We start from the raw sequence: 22,851 nt of genomic DNA, 5'->3' as shown, positions 1-22,851 counted from the left end.
CTAGAATGAAAGGAAACTAATCTCCAGAAGAGCTGAAGCAATGGTGGCCATCGAAATGCACTCCTCATAAAACAGGGAGTAGTGATGGCACCTTTGTCCACAGAGTTTTCTGTGCTGCTCACCTGGAAGGAGTTTAAAATACAGCCTGGTTTCTATGGATGAGAACTTGGGTCTGGCAGTCACTAAGTGGGATTGCAAACGGCACCAGGTCATTTTTCAGAAAGTGACTGCAAATGGCCTCCAGGAAATGAATACTAATCTCTATCCACAGTGAGAGGCTTCCCAGTCTCCTTTACCATTCTTGTTGTGGTGGGAGGAGAAGCAGGCAGTAGTCCGCCAGCACTGGCTCTCTGCAGGTTTTGCTCTCTCCTCAGGCAGGCCATGCATTTCACTCAGCCCTGTTCTCCCACTAACATGCTCATCTGAGCCCAGTGATGCATGTGCTGGGATAAAACTAATTGTGCTGAAAACTCAGCTGTGTGCTTGCATTTACGCTCTGCCAATTATTTACTTTAAAAATACCCCGTCTTATTATCCAATTTTAACTTCACAGAGGTCATTTTAGGGGTGAGGAAATGAACAAGTAACCTGCCTCAGGTCGTTCCTTCAGTGCAGAGCCCTGTTTGGAGACGTGATATTGTTTCCAGAGCTATGTTTCTTCTTCATTTAAGCCTTGTGTGGGTTGCTCAAGGCAAACACTGGTGAGATTTTTAAACAGCTGCAAAATGAATAAAAGCCGATGCTGTAACCAGCTTGTTTCAAACGTTTTCAACAACCCAGACTTCCAGCTTACCTGTATCACGATTGGGTCACACCGAAGCACATCTGGCCAGCTGCCTGATCACTGAGAGAACTTCACAGAAACAGTCACCACTTTGGATTGCTGGGTGGCCTATCCCATCATTTGACATCAGGGACAGAAGGGTTGTGGGGATTCAGTGGCTACTGTTAACTTCCCAGTCGCTGACATCTTCCCTGGAAGAAATATCATGTGGCACGAAGGTGGGTACCTCAGAGCTTGCAGGTGGCTCTGATTCTCATCCTCTACTGATGGCCCTGGGACCCAGCAACATTTGTTCTCTGGGAATAGTCATGTATGGAAATAAATTAAAGCCACCCAAATGAGAGCAAACAGAGGTTGTTTATTCTGCTTGCTAGAACAAGCGTCAGCCACCAACTCATGCATCTGACAACAACTCAACAATGGGCAGGGGAGTGGAAATGCTTTCTAGTGAAAAGAAGGGAGGCCTCAGGTGTGCTCTGTTACAAGGTCGGTGGCAGGGGCCCGCTGGAGAGGCGTTAACTAGAAACAGAGCATCTTAGGTGACTGGTTTGGGGAACATATTTGGACCTCTCTGGTTGGACCTGAGTTGGAGGAAGGAGCAAAAAATAGGGAAGCTGTCGGTCATCGACCAAGTGCTGACCATTCTGGGTACTTTGCATCAGAGGTTGTGGATCAGAGTTCTATCCTCATATTTGGTCCGGCCACTGTCCATTTGTATACTCAATCTTTCATAAGACAAATTGAGTAAGTATATGTCAGAAGTAGTCCCCACCAAGAAATAAGGGACTCTCATGGCTATTCTGTGATTCTATAATTCTTATTATTCATTGAGTTAAAATGAGGACACACTTGCTTGCCAAGGATGAATTAATTTATGCAGGTATACCATTACTCTGTGATGCATTAGCCTTGACCAATCAGAGTCTGTGCTCCTGGCTTTTTTTTTTTTTTTTTTGCATATTCAGGTTCTATAATTTTCATAATCTCTTTAATAAAGCATGAGGAAGGACATTGCTTTATTCCTTTTCCTAAGAAGTGTTTGAACTACATATTTCATGGTATGCATTTTCTTCAGAAACATCCTTAAATCAAGGTGTGAATGGTATCAAATACATTTTGTCTTATAATTAAAAATTCAACTTCTTGCTCATTCAGTCCTTCGGACGGTGGCCTGTGAGGAAGGAGGCTGCACATTAGCTTTTTGTCTTAGGTGGATAGTTTAGAAAGACCGTCTCCTGAGGACTCTCTGGTCCTGTAGACCGTGGATCGATTAACCAAGGCAAAGCACCTTGATTTCTTCTGCCTTGTAACAGGATCTGTAAAATCTGTGTCTTCCCCCCGTCTATTATTTTTCATCTCTTCATGTCTTAGCTTGTATGTACTTTCTCAGAGTTGCCTTCTCTGATCAGCTTCCTCGCTGTTCCTGTAACGGTGCTTTCTCTCCGACACTCTTTTCCTTTAGGGACTGTATTACTCTGCCAGGGCTAATATATGCAGTACCAGACTGGGCGGTTTGGGTAACAGAAATCGGAGTCTACAAGTCCGTGATCAAGGTATCGGCAGGGCTGAATTCTTCAGAGGCCTCTGTGCTTGGCTTGCAGGTGGCATCTTCTCCTTGCGTCCTCACACAGTCTTCCTCTGTACAGATGTGTCCTAATCTCTTTTTATAAGGACTCCAGTTATACTGCATGAAGGCCCACCCCCAATGACTTCATTTTAACTTAACTACCTTTTCAAAGACCCTAACTCCAAAGAGTCACATTCCGTAGTACTGTGGGTTAGGACTTCAACGTATGGATTTGGGAGGATGCAGTTCAATCCATACCAGGAATTTAATGACAATTGGTAACTGTATATTTGTCCTATGTGTTTAATCGCGCTCTCCTGCACCACAGTACAAGCTTCTTAAAATAAGGGATCACGTTTGCTGTGTGTATGGGCCACCAGTATAGTCTCCAGCACGAGCCCATGCTGGGGCTGATTCCCCGTGATGCTGGAGAATCTTGCACGGGCCCCTGCCATGGCAGGTTATTGCTGGGTGCTGCTGCGAGTTGTAATAATACTAATTTTATATTCTTTTTCTTAAAGAGAGGACCCAATATAGAGGAGTTTTAGATCCCACAAGACCTGGAACTAACCCTAGCTCATTATAGTTATTTAGTAAATGTTTCTTGAATGAATGGATTATTGAACAAAACTGGATGTGACTGCTAACTTACAGAGGCGGTTAATCTAAACTTGAATGCATTTTTCCGCAGAGACTATGTTATAAAGTGGCCAGATTAAGAAAGCGTTTTTAAGGTAGAGAAAATTACGTATCGTGTTTACCTAAGAAAAGAGTAATATTTGTATGCATCTGCTTGTGTTTAAAGATAATAGAAGAATAAACAATTTAAATGTTTTAAGGTTATCTACAAAGGAAAGGAGGGAGGAGAGCGCAGGGAATGGGGAAAACTAGACTTCATTAAATACACTTATTTTCTAGATTTGAATTTGAAGCCATGTAAATAGTTGACATAATCATAAAATTAATCAAATTTTAAAAGCAATTTCTACAAAAATTTTAACGTGGAACAAATGATGAAAAGGAAAACAATGCTTACTTGACCCATCACACCTGTAAACTATTCGCTTCCAGCTCTACAGCACTTATATACGTTTATGATTTTGTTCCTGCAGGAGATCTCTTTTTAAGCATTTCCTCAGTCCTCCTCAGTTTGCCATCTGCCACCAGTTGCTCGGGGTGGAGATACTCCCCAGAACTTCGCCTATGTGGGTCACAGCAGGAGGGAGACGCAGGAGGTTGGTTCCTTTTGGTACTAATAATCTTCGAGTGGATATTTTCCCACCAATAACAGAGCCTGCCTGATAAGCTGGGTCATTTCAAAGTCAAGGCTGGTAGAGTTCAAGGTTTCTCCCAAATCAATTCATTAAACGATGGAGTAAAGCCATTTCTAAGCTGTGTAGATCAAGATCCAAAAGTAGTTTCTTCTTCCTCCTTTTGAGGTTGTTTTTCTAAAAATGTCACCTGTGGACCACCTGCAGGCAGATTACCAGGCCCACTCCACATCACAGCATCAGAATCTTTCGGAACATGGTCCAGATATGCACATTTTGGTAAGTTTCCTACATGGTTGCTTTGCACACAAATTTTACAAGCTCCATCTCAATTCATCTCTCCCTTGATACAAGGTGTCATACTCTTCCTGTTCATCCTGTGTGTAGTTGACCCTTCTTTATAGTACTTTCTCACTTTTATCCTAAGGCATTTTCTCTCAGTTACCTTATTTGGGGTCTGTACTATCCCACTCTTCCCCACGGATGTAGGCTCAGTGGGTTCTGGCATCCATCCTTTTAGAATCTCCTTTCCTTTCTTTTTTTAACTAAGGACCATGGTAAACACTCCAAGAATCTTAGCTATGATTAACATTAGTTATTCGTATTTTGCCAAATAATTCGTATCAATGGAGTTGACTTCCAATTGTGAGATTCTTGATCAGAGTAGAGTAGAAGTAGGGCAAAATGATAAAATTTCAGTCTTCCACACAATTCTTCTGTTGCTTCTCCTTTGCACTGTGCCATGGGTCGCAAACGTCAGTCTTCCCCTATAGCCTGAGAACAAAGACAACGCGAAGGAAGCAGAGCCAAATCCGCACTCTTCACCGTTGCATCTTGGAATCAAGCCCAGGGTCCCCCACAGAGTGAGGGCCTTCAGAAAATCATACAGCCAACCACCATCCCCTTTAGGGCCAATACCTTCTCTTCCTGCTGTGGTAGAACTCCGCATTTCACATGTTCTGGTCACGTTTTGCACGATGACTAGAACTCTGCTGTGCCAATAACAGCAAGTCTGAACAGAAGAAATCTTTAAGAGTGTGTGGTTTGGGGTCTAATATTAGCCAAATCTGATCACTAGGCTAGGAGTCCATAACCTGAATGTGATTTATTTACAGGTTGTTGAACTTCTTGAAATAGTATGCAGAATATTAGTGCATGTGCACATATCTTCGAAGAAGGCTATAGCTTTCACAAGATTCTCAGTGGCATCCCTGACTCAAGAGACGTGAAGTAGAGCATAAGGTTCACGGGAATCCCATCCACTCACTGCCCAGGGTACCCTCAGTCTCTTCAGAGTTATCTGCAGTCTCCTCAACACAATTTTTTTGTCTTGATGACCTTTTTCCTCTTAATGACTAAGTTAAAAAAAATCTTTTGCTTGGGGCAGAGATAAATTAGGAGCTTGGGATTAACATGTACACACAACTATACATAAAATAAGTCAACAACAAGGACCTATTGTATAGCACAGGGAGCTCTATTCAATAGCTTGTAATAACCTATGATGGAAAAGAATCTGAAAAAGAATATATCACTTTGCTGTACTCTTGAAACTAACACAACATTGTAAATTAACTATACTTCAATTAAAAAAAATCTTTTAACTCTATAGCCAGACTCAAAACCCTGTACTGTTGCCCTATTTTTAGTTAATCCCAGTAGTTGAATGATTCCAGTTCTTCCCAGAACTTTCTTATTTTGATGCATTTAGATTTTCCCAAGGTTTTGATTTGCAGAAAATCCTGCCTGTTTTACTTAGATTGCAACCTGTAGGGCAGAGGCTAGGATTTCTTCAATATGCTTTGCCACGCCAAGTATTACATAACCACAATATGTATTCTTATAACATGAACCATTCATCTATGAGTTATAGCACTCATTACAATTCAACATCATTCAGAGATATTTGACTTAAGCTTGTGTCACTGGTGCAGCAGCAATAAACAAAAATTTATTTTGGAGGCATCGACCTTTAATATCTCTGTGCATGGTCATTATGTTTTTACCACAAGCTTATCTCCCTTCTCTAAAATAAATTGCATTTGAGATCTCTCCCGTGTCACCTTGCAATGTAAAATGGATTTATTTCAGGCCAAGTTTATACCCTAGTGACTTTCAGAAAATAATTACCTCCACTCTGGCTAGCATCCCAGGAATATTGGCATCCCATAATGACACTATTATAAGTGACCCAGCTACAGCTGTTCCAGATACCCTCTCCATGAGTCTCATTATTCATTCTTCTCTAGAGAGGATCATGACCTATACATCTATGAACTTTTTCTTGGATCACCAAAGGACCCAATGGAGTTGCCGATCGGCAGCACTATTTATTTTCTTCACAGCAGAGTTAAGATACTTCATAGCTGGGTTCATATTTTAGAGATGGCCTAAAAAATCCCTACTATGTGTGCATTAGAATTACCTGGATGGCTTGCTAAAGCACTAAGTACTGGGACCCACATCCAGCGTTTTCAGTTCAGTAGGAATGGAGATCAGTCTGAGAATTTGCATTTCCAGCAAATTCCTAGATGAGGGTGATGCTGTTGGCTGGGGAACATCACTTTTGAGAAACATTAGTGGCATAAGACATAATTCTTCCATGTACTCTCGGGACGGGGGTGACATAATTCTTCCATGTACTCTCGGGACGGGGGTGACTCATACCTCAAGGAGCTTGTGGTCTCGCAGGGAAGATATTTATGTAAATAACATACTGCTGTGCCCCTAGCGGCTAACACATGAGTAAGCGGACAAGAGGAAAAGCAGACTTCACTTTCAGCTTATGAGACTAGGGAAGACTTTGTGGAGGAGATGGCAAGTGACTGAGTCTTGCTTGATGGGTAGAATTTACACATGCAAGACTGCAGGATGAAATGGAGAGATACATTCCATTTGAAATATACTGCATTAAAAATTGTTTAAAAAAATCCCCATTTTTGATACTTATGAGACAATTCAAAACTTGAAATTGTTAAAATTTTCAATTGTCTTATAAATGTCAAAATTCTGTTTTTAAAACAGATTTTAATGCCATATGTTAATCAATTCATGTTAATGTTTGTAGTGTTCTAATGGTGATGTGGTTATGTCAAAATGAGCCCTTAACTTTGAGAAAGGCATACTCAGATATTGGTGGATGATATGACGTGTTGTCTGGGAAACTGGATGGGATCTGGATAGAGCAGGGTTAGCAGGTGGTTGATGGTAGCTGGGGCCCTGTGATGGGTACATGAGAGATTCATTATACTATTTTATTCATTTTTATGTATGTTAGAAATTCTTAATAATAAAATTTTTCAAAACCCAGAAACTATATGAGCAAAATTAAACTAAAGACGTGCAGGGCTCATTGTTTGTTTCTATCAAAATATAAAGTAGACAACTGAACAATAAGGGTAAAATGGTAACTGGAGACCAAGTCATTCAATGATTTGACTTGAATGCCACTGAGGAGTATGGAGTATATTTTTAAGATAATGAAGGAACAGGGAAATAATATGAAAAAGTGTACTTTGAGAATATTATTGTGGCAAATGGTAGGCAAAGTAGATTGGGAGGGCAAGCATCTGAAGGTAAGGACCAGGTAGTGGGGGCCTGAATAGAGATCTAGAGGATAGGAAAAAGGGACGGGGGGTGGGGGGTGGGGTGGAATATAGGTGAATCTGCAGGTGCTGGCAACCAGTTAGCTATAAAGAAGTCACGGAAGATTCCAAGGTTCTGCACTTTGATCACTGGGAAAACTCCAGTGTTGTTAAAGGAAAGGGAATATTTACCAAGAAAATGAAATATTACCAGTGAGGAATCTTTGTGATACGACCAGAAGATAGCTAGAAATATGTGACTGAAATGCAGAAGAGTGGGCAGGACAAGCTAAATCTGAGAGACAACTGTACAAGATGGGATCAGATTACCCTTGGAAATATGTTGGTGGGAAAAGAGGGTCAAGGACTTTGGAAAGCATCTAAATTTAGGGATTAGGGACCAGAAGAGGGACTAGTAGAGGGGTAGAAGGTGTAAAACTTCACATTCATGTCGGTTCTTTAGCTTAGTGGCATCAACTGTTCCGCCTACAGAAATGAGACCAAAATTTAATTACGAGAAATAAACACTGAATATTCTTTGTACAGCCATGTTTACAGCAGCATTATTCAAAATAACCGAAAGGTAGAAACAAGGCAAATGTCCATCAGTGGATGACCAGAGAAACAAAATGTACATGCACTTGTATCAGTCAGGGTGTGACAGAGAAACATAACTAAGAGGATGTGTATACATGCATAATAAGGAATTTACTTCTGTGAGGGTCTTTCAGATGTTTCTGCCCACTCATACTAGACGTCAACCTAACAAAAATAGTCCACTAAGGAGGGCACAAGCGAGTTATCTCTAAGATGTTCACCTTAGTCTAGGAGATGTAGTCACAGCCTGTGTCAGTAAGTCTTGCTAATGAGCTCTCTTTCCATTTTGCTCAAGGATCAGTCATGTGCATCCAGATTCAATCATCAAAATACGTTAGAGATGGCAAGCATTATTCCAATTTGAAGAAATAATTTATTATCTTCAACTTGTAAAGCCCTAAAGAAATTGCTGACACTGTTTTCTGATTATTGTTGAAAATTTAGTATCCATTATGCTGAAACTAAAATTGTATTTGTGAGACATTGGCAAATTATTAAATGGATAATGCTAAATAATCACATCTAACGGATTAATTCAACTTGGATTGGGGTGGAAGGGGTGCATTCTGTATTTATACAGACAGAGCAGAATGCACGTGTCCCTAAAATCAGAATTGTACGAGTGTGATTCTCTTGTTTGGGGAGCGATATGCATTGCCTTAGCTAAAGTTAGTATTGAAATGCAACAATTTCTCTATTTCTTTGCTAACTTAGATTTTGTTCTATTTAAAGTTTTACTTATAGGTGTTTTAATATGAACCTATTGCATAGGAAGTAGGTAGGGTATAAATCATAACACAAGAAACCATTTTGAGTAAGTACATTATAAGGACATAGTCCGAGGGATTTGCATTTACTTTCTCTTTCAGTCTTCACATTGGGTATATGAAGAAGATATTACTATTACTATTATTATTATTATCCCACTTTACAGATAAGGAAACTGAGGTTCAAGAGACCAGGTAACTTGCCCACCATCACACTTAGCAAATGATGGAGCCTGGATTTCAAACCCAGGCAATCTTCCTACAGAGTTGAAGCAGTTACCCACTGTGTAATTCACTGAAAATGTAAGTTGACTACAGGACATTAGTACTGGTTAAAATCTCCAACAATATCCTCTAAAACTCAACATATTAATTAAAAGGTTTTTTTTTATGTATTATTTTTTGTTTATTTCTTTAAATACTATTGAACAATACTATATTAGTTTCAGGTACACAACATCACGATTGAATATTTTTATAGATTACATTCCATTTAAAGGTATTGGCTATATTCCCTGTGCTGTACAATACATCCTTGCAGCTTTTTTATTTTATCCATAGGAGTTTGTACCTCTTAATCCCCTATCCCTATCTTGCCCCTCCCTTGGCTATTAAAAGTTTTGTGTCACTGAGTTTCTACAGGGGACGAGTGCTAGGTACTGCCTTTTAATGTCTCTGCTTTAATTTACAGGGTCAAAAACAGACAATCAAGAAATTTTGGAGTTTGTTATTATTAGAAGCCAATAAACAGTCGTATTTGCACTTCTCCCAAGCAGAGCCCAGAGGGCGGCTGCTCCCGGAAAGAACTACCAATCCCAGAATGCCCTCTCCTCTATCGTTCCCGCGAGAATCCCGGGAGGCTCGATCAACCCATCGCTTCCTGAGGCGCCCACGGTATCAGCCAATCAGAAGGCGAACGGACGCCCAGAGGCGGGAGGCGGCAGGCGCCCTGGGTTTGAAATAGGGCGGTTGGCGCGGCCGCGGGAGCCGAGAGCGGAGGCCGACGGTGGGCTGGGCTCCGTCCGGGTCTGGTGTGGGGCGGGCGGCCGCGGGAGCAGGTGGGCGTTGCGCCGGGCTCCGAGACCCGCGTGTGCGGGAGGGGAAGCGGGTCCGGAGGCGGGACGCGTGCTTTCGGGGCGCCGTCTGTGAACGGCGCGCTGTCGCCGGCGGGCGGCTGGGCCTCGGGGGGCGCCGCGGCCGGGGCGGGGCTCCGGGTGGCGCCCGAGACGCCGCCGCCTTCCCGGGGAGCGTCCGCGCCGCCGGCGGGGCTGTGGCGTCGCAGGGCGCTGGCGGGGCTGGGGTCTCCCAGGACGCCCTTCCGCAGCGGGGGACGCGAGGCCCCGGGAGCCGAGGCCGCCCGCCGGGCTCCCCTCGGTCCCCGCGTTCCCGCCTCCCTCCCCGGTCTGGGGATGCGGCGGGGGAGGGCGTGCGCGGCGGCCTGTCCCGCGATGGGGCCTGCGTCTGCGGCCCGGCGGTCCAGGCTGCCCTGCGAAGGGGCGGAGTGGGAAGGCGCCTTAGAAGTCACCAGTTTTACTTGTGCAAAAACGGAGGCGGAGTCTCCTTCCCCGGGGCGGAGAGCGTGTCAGGATTGTGAGTTACACTCCCAGGGGATTCCTGGGAGGTGAGGGTGTCCTGACCTCGTGCTGCCCCTGGCCCATGGTCAAGTCTGGGTGGCTTGATCTGCCCTGGAACATCTAGAGTTAAAAGTTGCTGGGGGAGTAGGGGGTTAGCAGATGTATGTTACGCTGTATGAAATAAACAGCGAGGATTTGCTGTACAGCACAGGGAACTATATTCAGTATCTTGTAATAAACTATAATGGAATGGAATCAAAAAAGAAAATATATACACTCATATATATATAACTGAATCACTTTGCTGCACACCTGAAACCAACACCATATTGTAAACGAACTACACTTCTATAGAAAAAAAAAGTTGCTAACCGTTTTCTAGCAAAGATCACACTGTCAAAACATACTTGATTGGAATATGTGGCTGATATGGTTTCAGTAACTTAAAAAATACAATGTGTGTCCTATTTGTTCTGTAGCATTGTCTTGCAAAATGGTGGAGGACGAACTGGCACTATTCGATAGAAACATAAATGAATTTTGGAATAAATTCAGAAGCACTGTCAGTGACACCTCCTGTCAGATGGTGGGACTAAGAGATACCTACAAGGATTCCATTAAAGCATTTGCAGGTACCTAAAGTTAATTGGTAACATGCTATTTTTGCTGTTTTTGTTTGGTTCTTAGTGTTATTTCAGCTGAATTGAAATGTCAATTCCAATTTCTCTTTCAGAAAAACTGTCTGTGAAATTAAAGGAAGAAGAACGAATGGTTGAGATGTTTCTGGAATATCAAAATCGTATGTGACAAACTAGAAATAGATCACAGAGGTTTTTTTCTTTTAGATTAAACACCTTCATGAAATCCCTCATACAAGTAGAACACTGTATTTGTTTATATATGTACAATGTATACACACATAAGAATAATGAACATTTGTGTACCTATAATCCAGCTTACTAAATAGAACATCCCATGTTATAACTTCCTCTTCTCTCACCTTCTGGAACTAACCTGTCAGTATTTTAGTTTAGTATTGAGGTTTTGAATGTTGTGTAAATGGCCTCATTTTGTATGTCTTCTGTCTCTTTTCACTCAGCATTATGCTTGTGAGACGCATCTATACTGATGTGTAAATGCCCGTGTTTTTTAAAGGCGAGTCTCACTGACTAGGATTTGAAGAGCTGGCGTTGCCTCCGCTGTCTGAGTGTGCAGTGAATACTCTGACAGTTTCTCTCTCTCTGCTCTCACTGCTGTTCTTACCTTCTCTTTCCTATACTCTGCAGGTTGTCCAGGGTACATTGGCAGCTCTTGCTGCATTCTCACACGCAAGCCAAGATCTGCTGGAGATGTTAAATTTAGCTGCACCATGCTCTGAACACTGTTAAATCAGAGTGTCTTTACAGGGGACACGTATTCTTTAGTTGGCCACAGTCCCTGGTTGTTTCTTCTGCTTTGCTTTGCCTTGATCACTTATTTTACTCATTATGTGGCCCCTGAAGCCATTGGGAATTAAATGGCTGGTAGGCTGTTATGGTAGACTTCTACCCACGTTTACCTTCTAAGCTGCCCCGAGCCTCCATGCCCTTTTACTGCTGCTCATTCCCTCTGTGGCCAGCAGCAGGAAGGAAAACCGTGTGGGGGGGTGTGTGTGTGTGTGTGTGTGTAAAAGTGATATTGAGCTTAGGTCTTTTAAACACTTGGTTTGTAGAATCCCTAGGGATTAGAAAATTAAGTTTGAAACTATAGATTTTCACTACAGTTAGTCTCAGCGTGCTCTTAATGATTATCTGGTGTGTGAAGATGTGTTCTAAATAGTTTAAAATCTAAAAGCATTATCAGTTATTTTTCTTTAAAAAAATCAGTTTATACTTGAACAGAAACATAATTTACCTGTTTAATAAATTCGTTGAACATTTAACTGCTATTTGTCAAGCACTGAGGAGGCCATGCTACGTAAGGTGTAATCTGTACCCTGCTCACAATTAGTGGAAGATGTAGGTAGGAAACCCACGATTAAAATACATTGCAATAGTTGCTCTAATGATGGGATGGGAATTTAGTGAGCACAGAATCTGGAGAGCTTGAATTTTCCAGTGAGGACTGTAGAATATTTAACAGCTAACCCTTACCTTATATACCACATGCCAGGCCCTGTACTGAGCTCTTTATGTATAGCGATTGAATCCTCATAACAACCCTTGGAGGTATATTTATTGTTTTTAATCCTACCTTATGCATGAGGAAGTAGGCACAGAGAGGTTAAGGAAGTTGCTCAAGGTCAGACAGCTGGTAATCAAGGGAAACATGATTTGAATGTGCACAGTCTGTCACACTGCCCTGGAGAAGGTCACATAGAAGAGGGATGTGGAAGTTCAGTCAGTGCTATATTCTAGAGGAGGGAAGAGCGTATGGAATGTGGTGGAAACATGAGAGCTGTTGAGTTCTGGGATGGCTAGAGTACAGTATGAATGGGAGTGGCAGAGAAGTGGCTGGTCAGGTGATGAGGTACATTCTGTGTTGATAAGAGGAGATTTATTTTGCAGATGAAGAAAAAGCTCACTGAGGTTAGGAAACTTGCCTAAGATCATGTATTTCGTAGATAGAAGGTCTAGGATTGCAGCCGAAATGCCTATGCTCTTTTCCATGTCCCATCTCACCTTTCCATGTGGAAGGGAAAGTGTCAGGGAGGGTTCCTATGTTGAGCAGTGAAAGTTTGAAATATTGGCCCTGGAGAATAAAAGAGCTGACTGTAAACATAAAATAGTAGTCATGCAATATTGAGGGCCTTTAATTTATATTGGCACAAATCCACACGATTCTTCAAACGTTAGAATAAAAACACTCACATGTATGGTATTTATGTACCACTTAATAGTTTAACACTTTTCACATTATCATTGGATACCCTAATCTGGTAGGATATCCAGTGGGCAGCCATTATTCTTGTTTTGCAGATGAGGAAGGAGGCCCCACAGCTGTGATTTCATCAAGGTCCTTGGGTAGCAACTGAGAAGCCAGATGGGAACAGAGCTTTTGACTTTAAACTTGCATCTCTGTTGCAGTACAGTTATACTTAATTATCCTAAAAAGTAGCATTTTTCTTTCTGGTAATTCTGATAATGTTTATTTTTAAATTATACCTGATATAATGTAATCATGTCCAAATTTGTGGAAAATACAGAAAAATAAAAAAGTCCGTGATGTTGGGAGCCATGTTTAACAGAAGACTTTGTAGTTTTTATTTTTCATATGCTACATAGGGTTTTTTTTTTTTAAGATAATGGTGTTCATAGTATTTATACAACTTTGTATCATTTTTTTCTCTTTTATCCATTGTGGCAGGATTTTCCCACATTACTGAATTCTTTGAAAATATATTGCACCTTATTGATATACCATATTTATTTAATAATTTACTTATTACTCATATATGATTTCAGGTTTTCAGCATTATAAATAACACTGAAAATAATTTTTGAACTTAAATACTTGGACACATCATGTTTTCTTAGAATAACTTTGTAAAAATGAAATTACTGGGTCAAAGGACATGAATATCCTTAAGACTTTCATTTTGCCATGTCAAAAATATTTTCCACAAGGACTCTAGTATTTTTCATTCTTTTCAACACTAGCTATTATTTTGGTAAACGTTGTAATAAATGAAAGTTGGTACGTTATTGCTTTATTTGCATTTCTATGATTACTGAGGTTCAGTTATCTTTTGTATTTGTTAACCATCTGCATTTTGTGTTTCTTCTGTTCATTCCTTTGTCTTTTTCTTAGGAATTTATATTTGTGTCTTCTTTAGATTAAGAACGATTACTTTTATTGGGAGAGGATAGTTTAATGGTCAAAAGCATGGCCTTTGAAGTTAAGACCTGAGTTTGAATCCAGGTCTTACTGTTCATTGCATTCTAGCAAGGAAAGCTGTGAGCAACTTAATGAACTGCTGAGTCTTTTTCTTCTTTTTTTAAAATTGAAACTATAGTTGGTTTACAATGTGTTAGTTTCGAGTGTATAGCAGAGTGATTCAGGTATATATATATATCTATATATATATATCTATTCTTCTTCAGATTCTTTTCCCTTACAGGTTATTACAAAATATTGAGTAGAGTTCCCTGTGCTATACAGTAGGTCCTTGTTGGTCATCTATTTTATATATAGTAGTTTTTTTCTTCTTTTAAAAAAGAGAGTGAGATGTACATCTAATTATATTATTGTGAAACTTAAGTGGAGTTATATAAATATAAGAACAGAGTATCTAGCATACAGTAGAGTTTTTATGCTTATTTGAATCAAATATGAGTTTGTCTGTTTGCCTGCCTTTCTCTTTGATTTCTTTTTGCCTTTGAGTAAAAAGATCTTTCCCCATATAGTTAATTTTATATTCATAGATACTGCCTTTTAGGTTTCATAAGGTTTCATTGAAATATTTAATATATGTGTTTGGGGAACAGTCTACCTCTTGGTTTATGATATTTATCATATTAATTTCCTAACTATACCAACATTTGTTTTTGAATTTTTTTGTTGTTTAACTGCACTGTAGGTCTGTTCTTCAACTACTACACCACTATTGTATTAATAGTGTCATGATCACAGTTGTTAAATCTGATAGGGCAGGTCCCTTTCCTTGTTATTTTTCTTACCATATTTCCTAACTATCTCACCTGTGTATTCATCAGATAAATTTTGTAATTACTTTTGTTGGGTCCTCCCTGTCTCTTCCCTCCAGATTCCATGGGGGCTTTATTAAATATCGAAGTGAATTTGGGAAATACTGACATCTCTATAATATTTAGAAGCTTAAGATGTCTCTGCGTATAACCAGGTCAAATGTATGTATTTTTTTTTTCGTACAGAGCCTACATATGTCTTGATCGAGATTATTCCTCAGTGTTTTGTTTGCTACCAGTGTATATGAGATTTCCCTCTTCCTTCTTTGCTGCTTCCCTACCTCCCTCTCTTCCTCTCTCCTTCATTCTATCTTTTTGGTATATTCCAGAATCATTTATATATCATTAAAATTAGCAATTTCTTCAAAACATCTGCAAAGCCATCTTTTAGTTTGGCTGTCTTTGGTGGTAGGTTTTATTTATGTGCTTAATTGCAGGGGAGAGCTGCAGAGGTCATGATCTTCTGATTTTTGTATTTCTTGGTATAGTTTAGTATTCTCATTTTAAAAAGCAGTTTTGTCTCCTCATTTTTGTTTTCAAAGACAAATAGGAAAGAATAGATAAGGATTTTTGGTGTTGTTTTACAACTTTTTTGATCATCAGGAAACGCTTATCAACAAAAAACATTGTTTATTAATTTTATGAAAGTCAGTATTTTGCTCTTTTCTTATCTGAGATACATGTTGACTAGCAAAGCATATAGTTTCGAGCTAATACTCTATTCTTCTTACAGAGATCTGCAGGCAGAATAAGCTCATTCAAGAAAAAAAAGAGAATTTGTTAAAGTTGATTGCTGAAGTAAAAGACAAAAAGCAGGAATTGGAAGCACTGACGGCAAATATCCAGGATCTTAAGAAAGAATATGCTAGGAAGAAGGAAAGTAAGTTTCCAGTTGTCCATGTGTTCAGAACAACCTAAATTTCAAAATGGTGATGGTTCACAGTTGTGTACATCTTGCCTTCTCCCCAGTTCATTGCCAAAAGTAGCTAACACACTTTAGGGCCATAGCCAGCCACTCACCTCTCTCTGTAAGGTGTCTGTGAAGTTTGCTAAGTGGGTTTTATTTTCCTTCTTTTGCTTAAAGATTCTTTTGATTTCTCATAGAACCAGAGAATAATGAAATTGATATGGGAATTTAATTAAGCAGAGCGGGAGACAGTTTCACTAAATAAGATTTGCGTGGGAGAAACCATCATGTAATTTATGCAGCAGATGTATTGGTCACACATTCTCTGCCAGGAGCTATTAAGCATGCTCTCCACACTGCAAAGCTTCTTTGTCTAAGACTTGCATGTTTTTAAAAAAGGGTGCTTCTTTTAGATAGGAGCCTTGTTTGCCCACAAACAAAATAATCAATTCTAAAATCTCTTGAAAATAGCAAAGTTTATTTTGTGAATGCTTTTTCTTATCGAGTTTGTGTATAAGTTGACATTATTTTTCTCATCTGCTAAGTGTTAGGGAATATTGCACTAAGTGTAAAAAATACTTCTAGCGTGAAATAAGGCTGGCTTCTTGTGAGAAGTAGTTAAGTTTAAGAGAATAGAAGGTTTTTCCAATGAAGCAATTGATATATTTTGGCTAACCAGAAAAAGCAAAATATTGTACAAGAAGTTTTTTCTATTTCTCTGCTAGCCATGCAAATCCTTGGCCTATTTATTCATTCTACTTCATAATAAAATAGAACAGAACTTATTACCACCTGTACGTATTTTCTCATGCAGTTTTTCCTTCCACTTTGCTACTTGGTAGGGATAGAAACTGTAGTAAATGTAAATGTAAGCTGACTCATTTGCCTGGCATTGTTTTTATAGTTGTTTTTAAGTTTCTTAAAATTAGTTGAATGAACATTAATTGAATGTTATTTAAAATATTCGCTACTCAGTGCCTGTGTTTTTAATCATAGCTATTTCCACTGCTAACAAAGCTAATGAAGAGAGGTTAAAAAGGCTACAGAAATCTGCAGACTTGTATAAAGATCGACTTGGACTAGAAATTCGAAAAATTTATGGTCAGTATATTAATGTGAGTAAAGCATAGGATATTAGAAAAGTCTGTCTTAAGTAGAAGAGAATTTCAAAAATATTTTCAACTAAAATAATGACCACATTATTAACTTTTTAGATAGTAGGAAAAAATTACAAGATTTTTATCACCCTAATGTAATTTCTGATGCCTTGGTTATATATTTATCATTCAGTATTTTAATAAATGTATTTTAAGCATGGTTGCCAGCAGGCAAATAATTTTTGTTCCTTGTTCTTAATAGCATTGTATGATTAGCACTTCTCTAATTGCTGTAGCCTTCATAACGGTAAGTTTAAAATGGTGGTGTAATAATTCATTCCTAAGTGTAGCATAATTTATTCAATCTTCTATCTATTGTTTAACCCATATATTACTCTAAGTTTAACATTTGGATTTTACATTTTTCGGTTTTGGAAATACTATAGTGAACATGGAAAGACTTCTTCATTTGGGGGCACCGTTTGCATGGAACTCGCAGAGGTGAATTACTGAGTTAAAGCGTGTGACTATTTCTCTGGCCGTTATGTATATATGTGCCAATTTATAGAAATACTTACTGTGTTGGGAGCCCCCAAGATCATGTTCAGCTCTGGCAATTCACTAGATTTACAGGACTCAGCATCGCTCAGATGTATTGCAGTGAAAGGATATAAAACAAAATCAGCCCAAAGGAAAAAGGCACATGGGGAAACGTCTAGAGGACACGAGCTTTTCAGATACAAGTTTTCAAGAGTCCTAATCCAGTGGAGTCACACAGGGTGTGCTTCATCCCTTCAGCCTCGCATTGTGACAGTTCGCGTGAAGTGTTGTCTACCAGGGAAGCTCATTAGAGGCTTTGGAAGCTCGTGCCTGGTTTTTCTCGGCCTTCCCCCTAGGTATCTTTTCCCATTGCCGATGTTGCTGTGTCCTGTCCCTGTAATCATAGCATTGAATATAACCATGTGATGAGCCTTGTGAGTCCTCCGAGCAAATTTTCAGACGTGTAATGGTCTTGGGGATCTCGGGCACAGCAGACAAGGACGGGTCTTGCCCGCAGGCCTTTCCTGGGGAGATAGCAGTCGCAGGCCTGCTGTGTTGACGCTGTGATGCAATCTGGCTGCACTGTAAAGAGGACCCATGTCACCGCACGGGTGCCACAATTGTATTTTTTTTTTAAGCTTTTTTATTTTGTTTTTTGGCCGTTGACGAGATATAATAGAAACTTTTTAACACATGTCTTTAATTATGAATGAAAATGTGACCCTTTTTTTCCCATCTGTTTACTGATGATACTTCTTTCTGAGATGGATTGGCCCCTTTATTCATATATGTATTAGCCTTGGTTTTAGGTGTTTTTCCTGTCAGAATGAGTTTTTAATACAAAATATTAACCTTTGCTTAGAGGAGACCATAAGGTCCAGCTCTGAACGTTGATCCATTGGTCTCTAAGTTTGTATTCACTGTTATACTGAGGTGCTTTTCTGTGTTTTATTTAGTTTTGTTTCAAAACTAGTTTTACAGCTTAAAAATTATTTTTAGATTTAAAGTAGAAGTTTCTCATAGTCCTCAAAATCAGGAAATAATGTTTTAAAAAAGAGACAACACAAATTGAACTCTTTATTTGGCCTAACTGAATACCTTATGAAGTCTTTTCTTTGGCATGCATACCTCCCATGACTGTTTAACAGTTTAAAAAATCTGGTGTACTGACATCATTGTTTCATTTTGAATTGAAATGCAAGACAAATTTTTTTCAGAGTTTCTGAAGATTTCTTTTTATAATTAAAAGAATTTTTTATGCAGTGAAGCTAAAATGCATGTGGATTTCTGCTTTATGGCTGCCATTTTGAATTTCTACTGAGTATTTACTACTTAGCAAGCATTTGGAGGTCTTTTGAAAAATAGACTTTAAGTCCCAGATAACTAGGTAGAAAAAGTCAAATTAAATTTGTTTGACAATATAATTTTTTGTTGTTGTGGTTAAATATATATAACAGAATTTGCCGTTTTCACTCTGTTTTAGTATAAAATTCAGTGGCGTTAAGTACATTCACAGTGTTGTGCAATCATTACAGCTATTTCCAAAATTTTTCTTCATCACAAGCGGAAGCTCTGTACCCATTAAATAATTCCCACTCCTTTTCCCCCCAACTCTTAATAACGTCTAATTTACTTTCTGTCTCTATGAATTTGCCTATTCTAGGTATTTCATGGAAGTGGAATCATATAATATTTGTCCTTTTGTGTCTGGCTTATTTCACATAGCATAATGTTTTCAAGGCTCATCTATATTGTAGCAAGTTTCAGAACATCATTCCTTTTCATGGCTGAATGGTATTCTGTTGTGTGTATATACAGCACATTTTGTTTATGTGTTCCTCTGTTGGTGGGCACTGGGTTACTCTCCGCTTTTGGTTGCTGTGAGTAACGCTGCTGTGAGCATTGCATGCAGCTATCTGTTTGAGTGTTTTCAGTTCTTTGGAGTATATATATCGAAGAATGGAATGGCCAGGTCATATTGTAATTCTTTGTTTAAACTTTTTGAGGAACTGCCAAAATATTTTCTACAGCACCTTCACCATTTTACATGCCCTCCAGCAATGTACAAAGGCTCTGATTTCTCCACATCTTTGACAGCATTGTTATTTATTTATGTTATTATAGTCATCCTAGCAGGTGCGAGATGGTATCTCATTGTAGTTTTGGTTTTTATCTTCTCAGTGATTAGCGACATGTAGTATCTTTTCATGTACTTATTGGCCATTTGTATATATTCTTTGGAGAAGTATCTATTGAAGTCTCTGTCCATTTTTGAATTGGGTTGTTATTCTTTTTGTTGTTCAGTTGTGGGAGTTTTTTCCATGTATCTCGTATATTAAACCCATATCAGATCTGTGATTTGCAGACGTTTTCTCATTCTGTGGGTTGTATTTTCACTCTCTTGATAGTGTCCTTTTAAGGGCAAAGTTTTTGATTTTGATGAAGTCAAGTTTATCTATTGTTGTTGCTTGTGCTTTTGGTCATATTTAAACTACAGTGCATTTCAAAGCTAATTTGTAACTTGTACATTTGAAGACGTTGGTTAAGTGAATATATGTACTTAGCAGTGTAGATATTGATCAGAGATGGAGGTAAGAGAGCTCATTTCCAATGAGAACTTTGGCACAATAAAATAATTCTCATACTAAATAATTTAATCGCTTTTCTCAGGTGATAAATTGCAGTTTATATTCACTAATATTGACCCTACGCATCCTGAGAGCCCGTTTATGTTTTCTCTGTGCCTGAACGAAGCAAGGGACTATGAAGGTATGTACTCCTGTCTCTTCACTGATACTTACGATTGGCATCCCAGAATGTTATTTGACTTAGAATATAAAATAATGTGAAGGCAAGTAATATTCCCACAAGCTGTTGCTTTTTTTTCCAGCCTTGCTTCTTGGGATATTGTCTTCTAAAGGCAAAGAGTTTAGTTTTGATTTACAGATATTATCCAGGAGCCTTAATAAGTAACTTCTCTTCAGGATGGCAAAGTGCCGCAGTGGCTGGAAGACCAAAGATCAGTGCGTTTCACATGCAAGTGTGAACTATCCTCTCAGAGAGCTTAAAGCAAAGCTAAAGCTATAAATGATACGACTGCCTAAGTGTGAATACTGTACGTTATCCAAGGAGGTGGTTTTAAAATTGAATGTAAAGTCAGAATGTGATAATGTAATCCCCCCCCCCCCAAAAAAATTATCCTATCCTGAAAATCCCAAATGTTGATAATTTAGCTTAGTTACTGATTCTGCAGCAGCCCAGAAGGTCTTTCATGCATGGGAAATATATATGTTTGGCAATAGTGTGAACAAGAAGAGAATGGAAATATATTTATCTCTTTTTATTATTCTAATGCCCCTTTTAAAGTAATCCTTAACTTACTGGAATTCAGAAAAATGGTTCTTAGCTTTTTATACCTATGTTCTCATCTTAAAGCCTCCACAGCAGACAGACACTCAGGTAAACGGCTGAGTTGGCCCCCTAATGTGCCCTAGTGACTCACTTCCTATTCTAAGGGAGTTTATATTTTTGGAATCTAGTTCAGGTACAAATGTTTGGTTTTTTTCTCTCTAGGTAAATATATTCTAATCTGATAATAGGTGCTAAATTTTAAAAAGCAAACCCCAAAACCTTCTACCTAGCTTCTCAGTTTTCTCCAACTTGAATTGCCTCTGTTGCTACGTAGTGTCGTAGTATTTGATAATGTATTAAAATAGAATCTACAGTATAAATTTGAACCAAGCACTCTGCTGTTCTTGCTCTGCTTTGGTCATGGGTTTGTTTCCAAAGCAATCTCTACCAAAGAGCTGGAAATCTGATATGGTTGAATTTCTTCTCGTTGGACAAAGGACCAGATTGATGGTAGAGAAGGCTGGATCATTGCTTTCCTTGGACCACCTCCACAGGAGATTTGCTCCCAGTGTGTACCAGCTGGTGCAGCTGCATATGAGGGCCGTATTGTTCTTTGTGACTTTGTGTCTCATTCGGTTCCTAAGCCATGTAAATACTAAATACCACTTTGGGAGTAGCAATCACATTTTCTAATGACCCCCATTTCATTTGTAAAACTTCAGACATTTCTTTCCATGGTTGTACGTTATTAGGGTTGGCATTGAAAGTTGTTTTCTTTGTTTGTTTGTTTGTTTGTTTGTTTTTTGATCCAGTGGCCAGAAATTAGAATTGAGGCCAAATTTTGCAGAGAAAACTGACAACGGTTCAAAAAAAATTGTTAAAATAGTTTAAATAGTTAAGACAAAATGTATGGGAAGGATGATGGGAAATGGCATTCTGTTCTGTCTCTAAGCTCTTCAATCTCTTGATTACCATCTGTTTAAATTTAAAGCAAGATTGTAGTACTTAACATTTGAATATTTAGAGATTAAACAAAAGATAGGATGTGAAAATCAAGTGTATGTATCATTCTGTGTTGAAAGCATTTCAATAAAATGGAATTGAAATGACTTGAACCAGATGAGAGCATCTAAATTAGAAATATTTCTCTTCTATAAAAAAAAAATCTCATTCAGATTGCCTTTTTCCCCCCTTCTAGTGTCAGATAGTGCCCCTCACCTGGAGTGCCTAGCGGAATTTCAAGAAAATGTAAGGAAGACCAACAATTTTTCAGCTTTTCTTGCCAATGTTCGGAAAGCTTTTACTGCTATGGTTTATAATTAATGTATAAATAGTATATAAAAACTGTTATCCCTATCGTGTTTCTCTTTTTTTAAAAAGATCTCATTATTCGTTTGCCTGTAATCCGTTTGTATTTTTGTAACATTTCTATGTGCTGATTTCTATAAATTATTTTAATTAAAATCTTAGGAAAGAAGATTTATAAAGTCAAGCTTTTGGAGGTCATAGACCAGTAATAATACAAAAGGAGGGGGGTGGGCTCAACCTAGGGTTTGCAGTTTTTAAAATGTGCTTCACAAAATAAATACTATCATTCTAATATCATAAAGGAAAGAATATTTTTATCTTAAACCAAGAGGGATCTACAGTTAAAACAAAGGATGAATCTCTATATCAGAAGAAGGTTGGTGGTATTCTAGAAAAAGATCTAATTTTGAAAATCCAATTGTAGAAAATGTATAACCAATTTCCATTTTATAATATTTATACTGGTTAGTGGTGGTCTAGATATAAATTTGCCGTCTTTGGAGTCTATTCTGTACACACTAGAACTTGATCAACTTCTTCTAGGATTTCATTTTTGTCACCATTCTTTCCTTATAAGTTTGGTTGTATTTAGGTCTGCTGGCTTTAGTGGCAGCCACATACTCCTGTCTCGGGATATCCTGGGCACACCTAGAAGCCATGGAGCAGCTACTTCTATCTTCTCCCTGCAGTCTGGGGGAAAAGTTTAGGCCCGTTGTCTAGTTAGGGTTGGAGGGAGTTTCAGAATACTCTCCCTCATTGGCCTCTTGTGCCTAGGAAACCCAGGTCTGGAGGTAGATTAACCTCGAAAACTGAGCTAAG

The 22,851-nt window shown here is 38.9% G+C and overlaps 1 protein-coding gene across 2 annotated transcripts; it reads left to right on the top strand.

The window, feature by feature from the left end:
* The first annotated feature begins 9,513 nt into the window (after positions 1-9,513).
* On the top strand, positions 9,514-22,262 carry SPC25 (SPC25 component of NDC80 kinetochore complex). 2 transcript variants are annotated; one of them, XM_057746936.1, is made up of 7 exons: positions 9,514-9,628; positions 10,624-10,776; positions 10,878-10,943; positions 15,563-15,709; positions 16,733-16,837; positions 20,044-20,142; positions 21,923-22,262. In XM_057746936.1, exons 2-7 carry the CDS (start codon positions 10,638-10,640, stop codon positions 22,045-22,047), a joined length of 681 nt encoding a protein of 226 aa, XP_057602919.1. In that variant the 5' UTR covers positions 9,514-9,628; positions 10,624-10,637; the 3' UTR covers positions 22,048-22,262. The 2 variants fall into 2 exon arrangements, with proteins under 2 accessions (XP_057602919.1, XP_057602920.1); XM_057746937.1 differs by having other exon boundaries at positions 9,516-9,576.
* Positions 22,263-22,851: the final 589 nt, after the last annotated feature.

This window comes from Hippopotamus amphibius, chromosome 8, assembly GCF_030028045.1.
Source record: "Hippopotamus amphibius kiboko isolate mHipAmp2 chromosome 8, mHipAmp2.hap2, whole genome shotgun sequence".
Taxonomy (NCBI): Eukaryota; Metazoa; Chordata; class Mammalia; order Artiodactyla; family Hippopotamidae; genus Hippopotamus; species Hippopotamus amphibius.
Note: the sequence above shows the minus strand (reverse complement) of the source record. Positions and strands in the feature narration are given on the sequence as shown.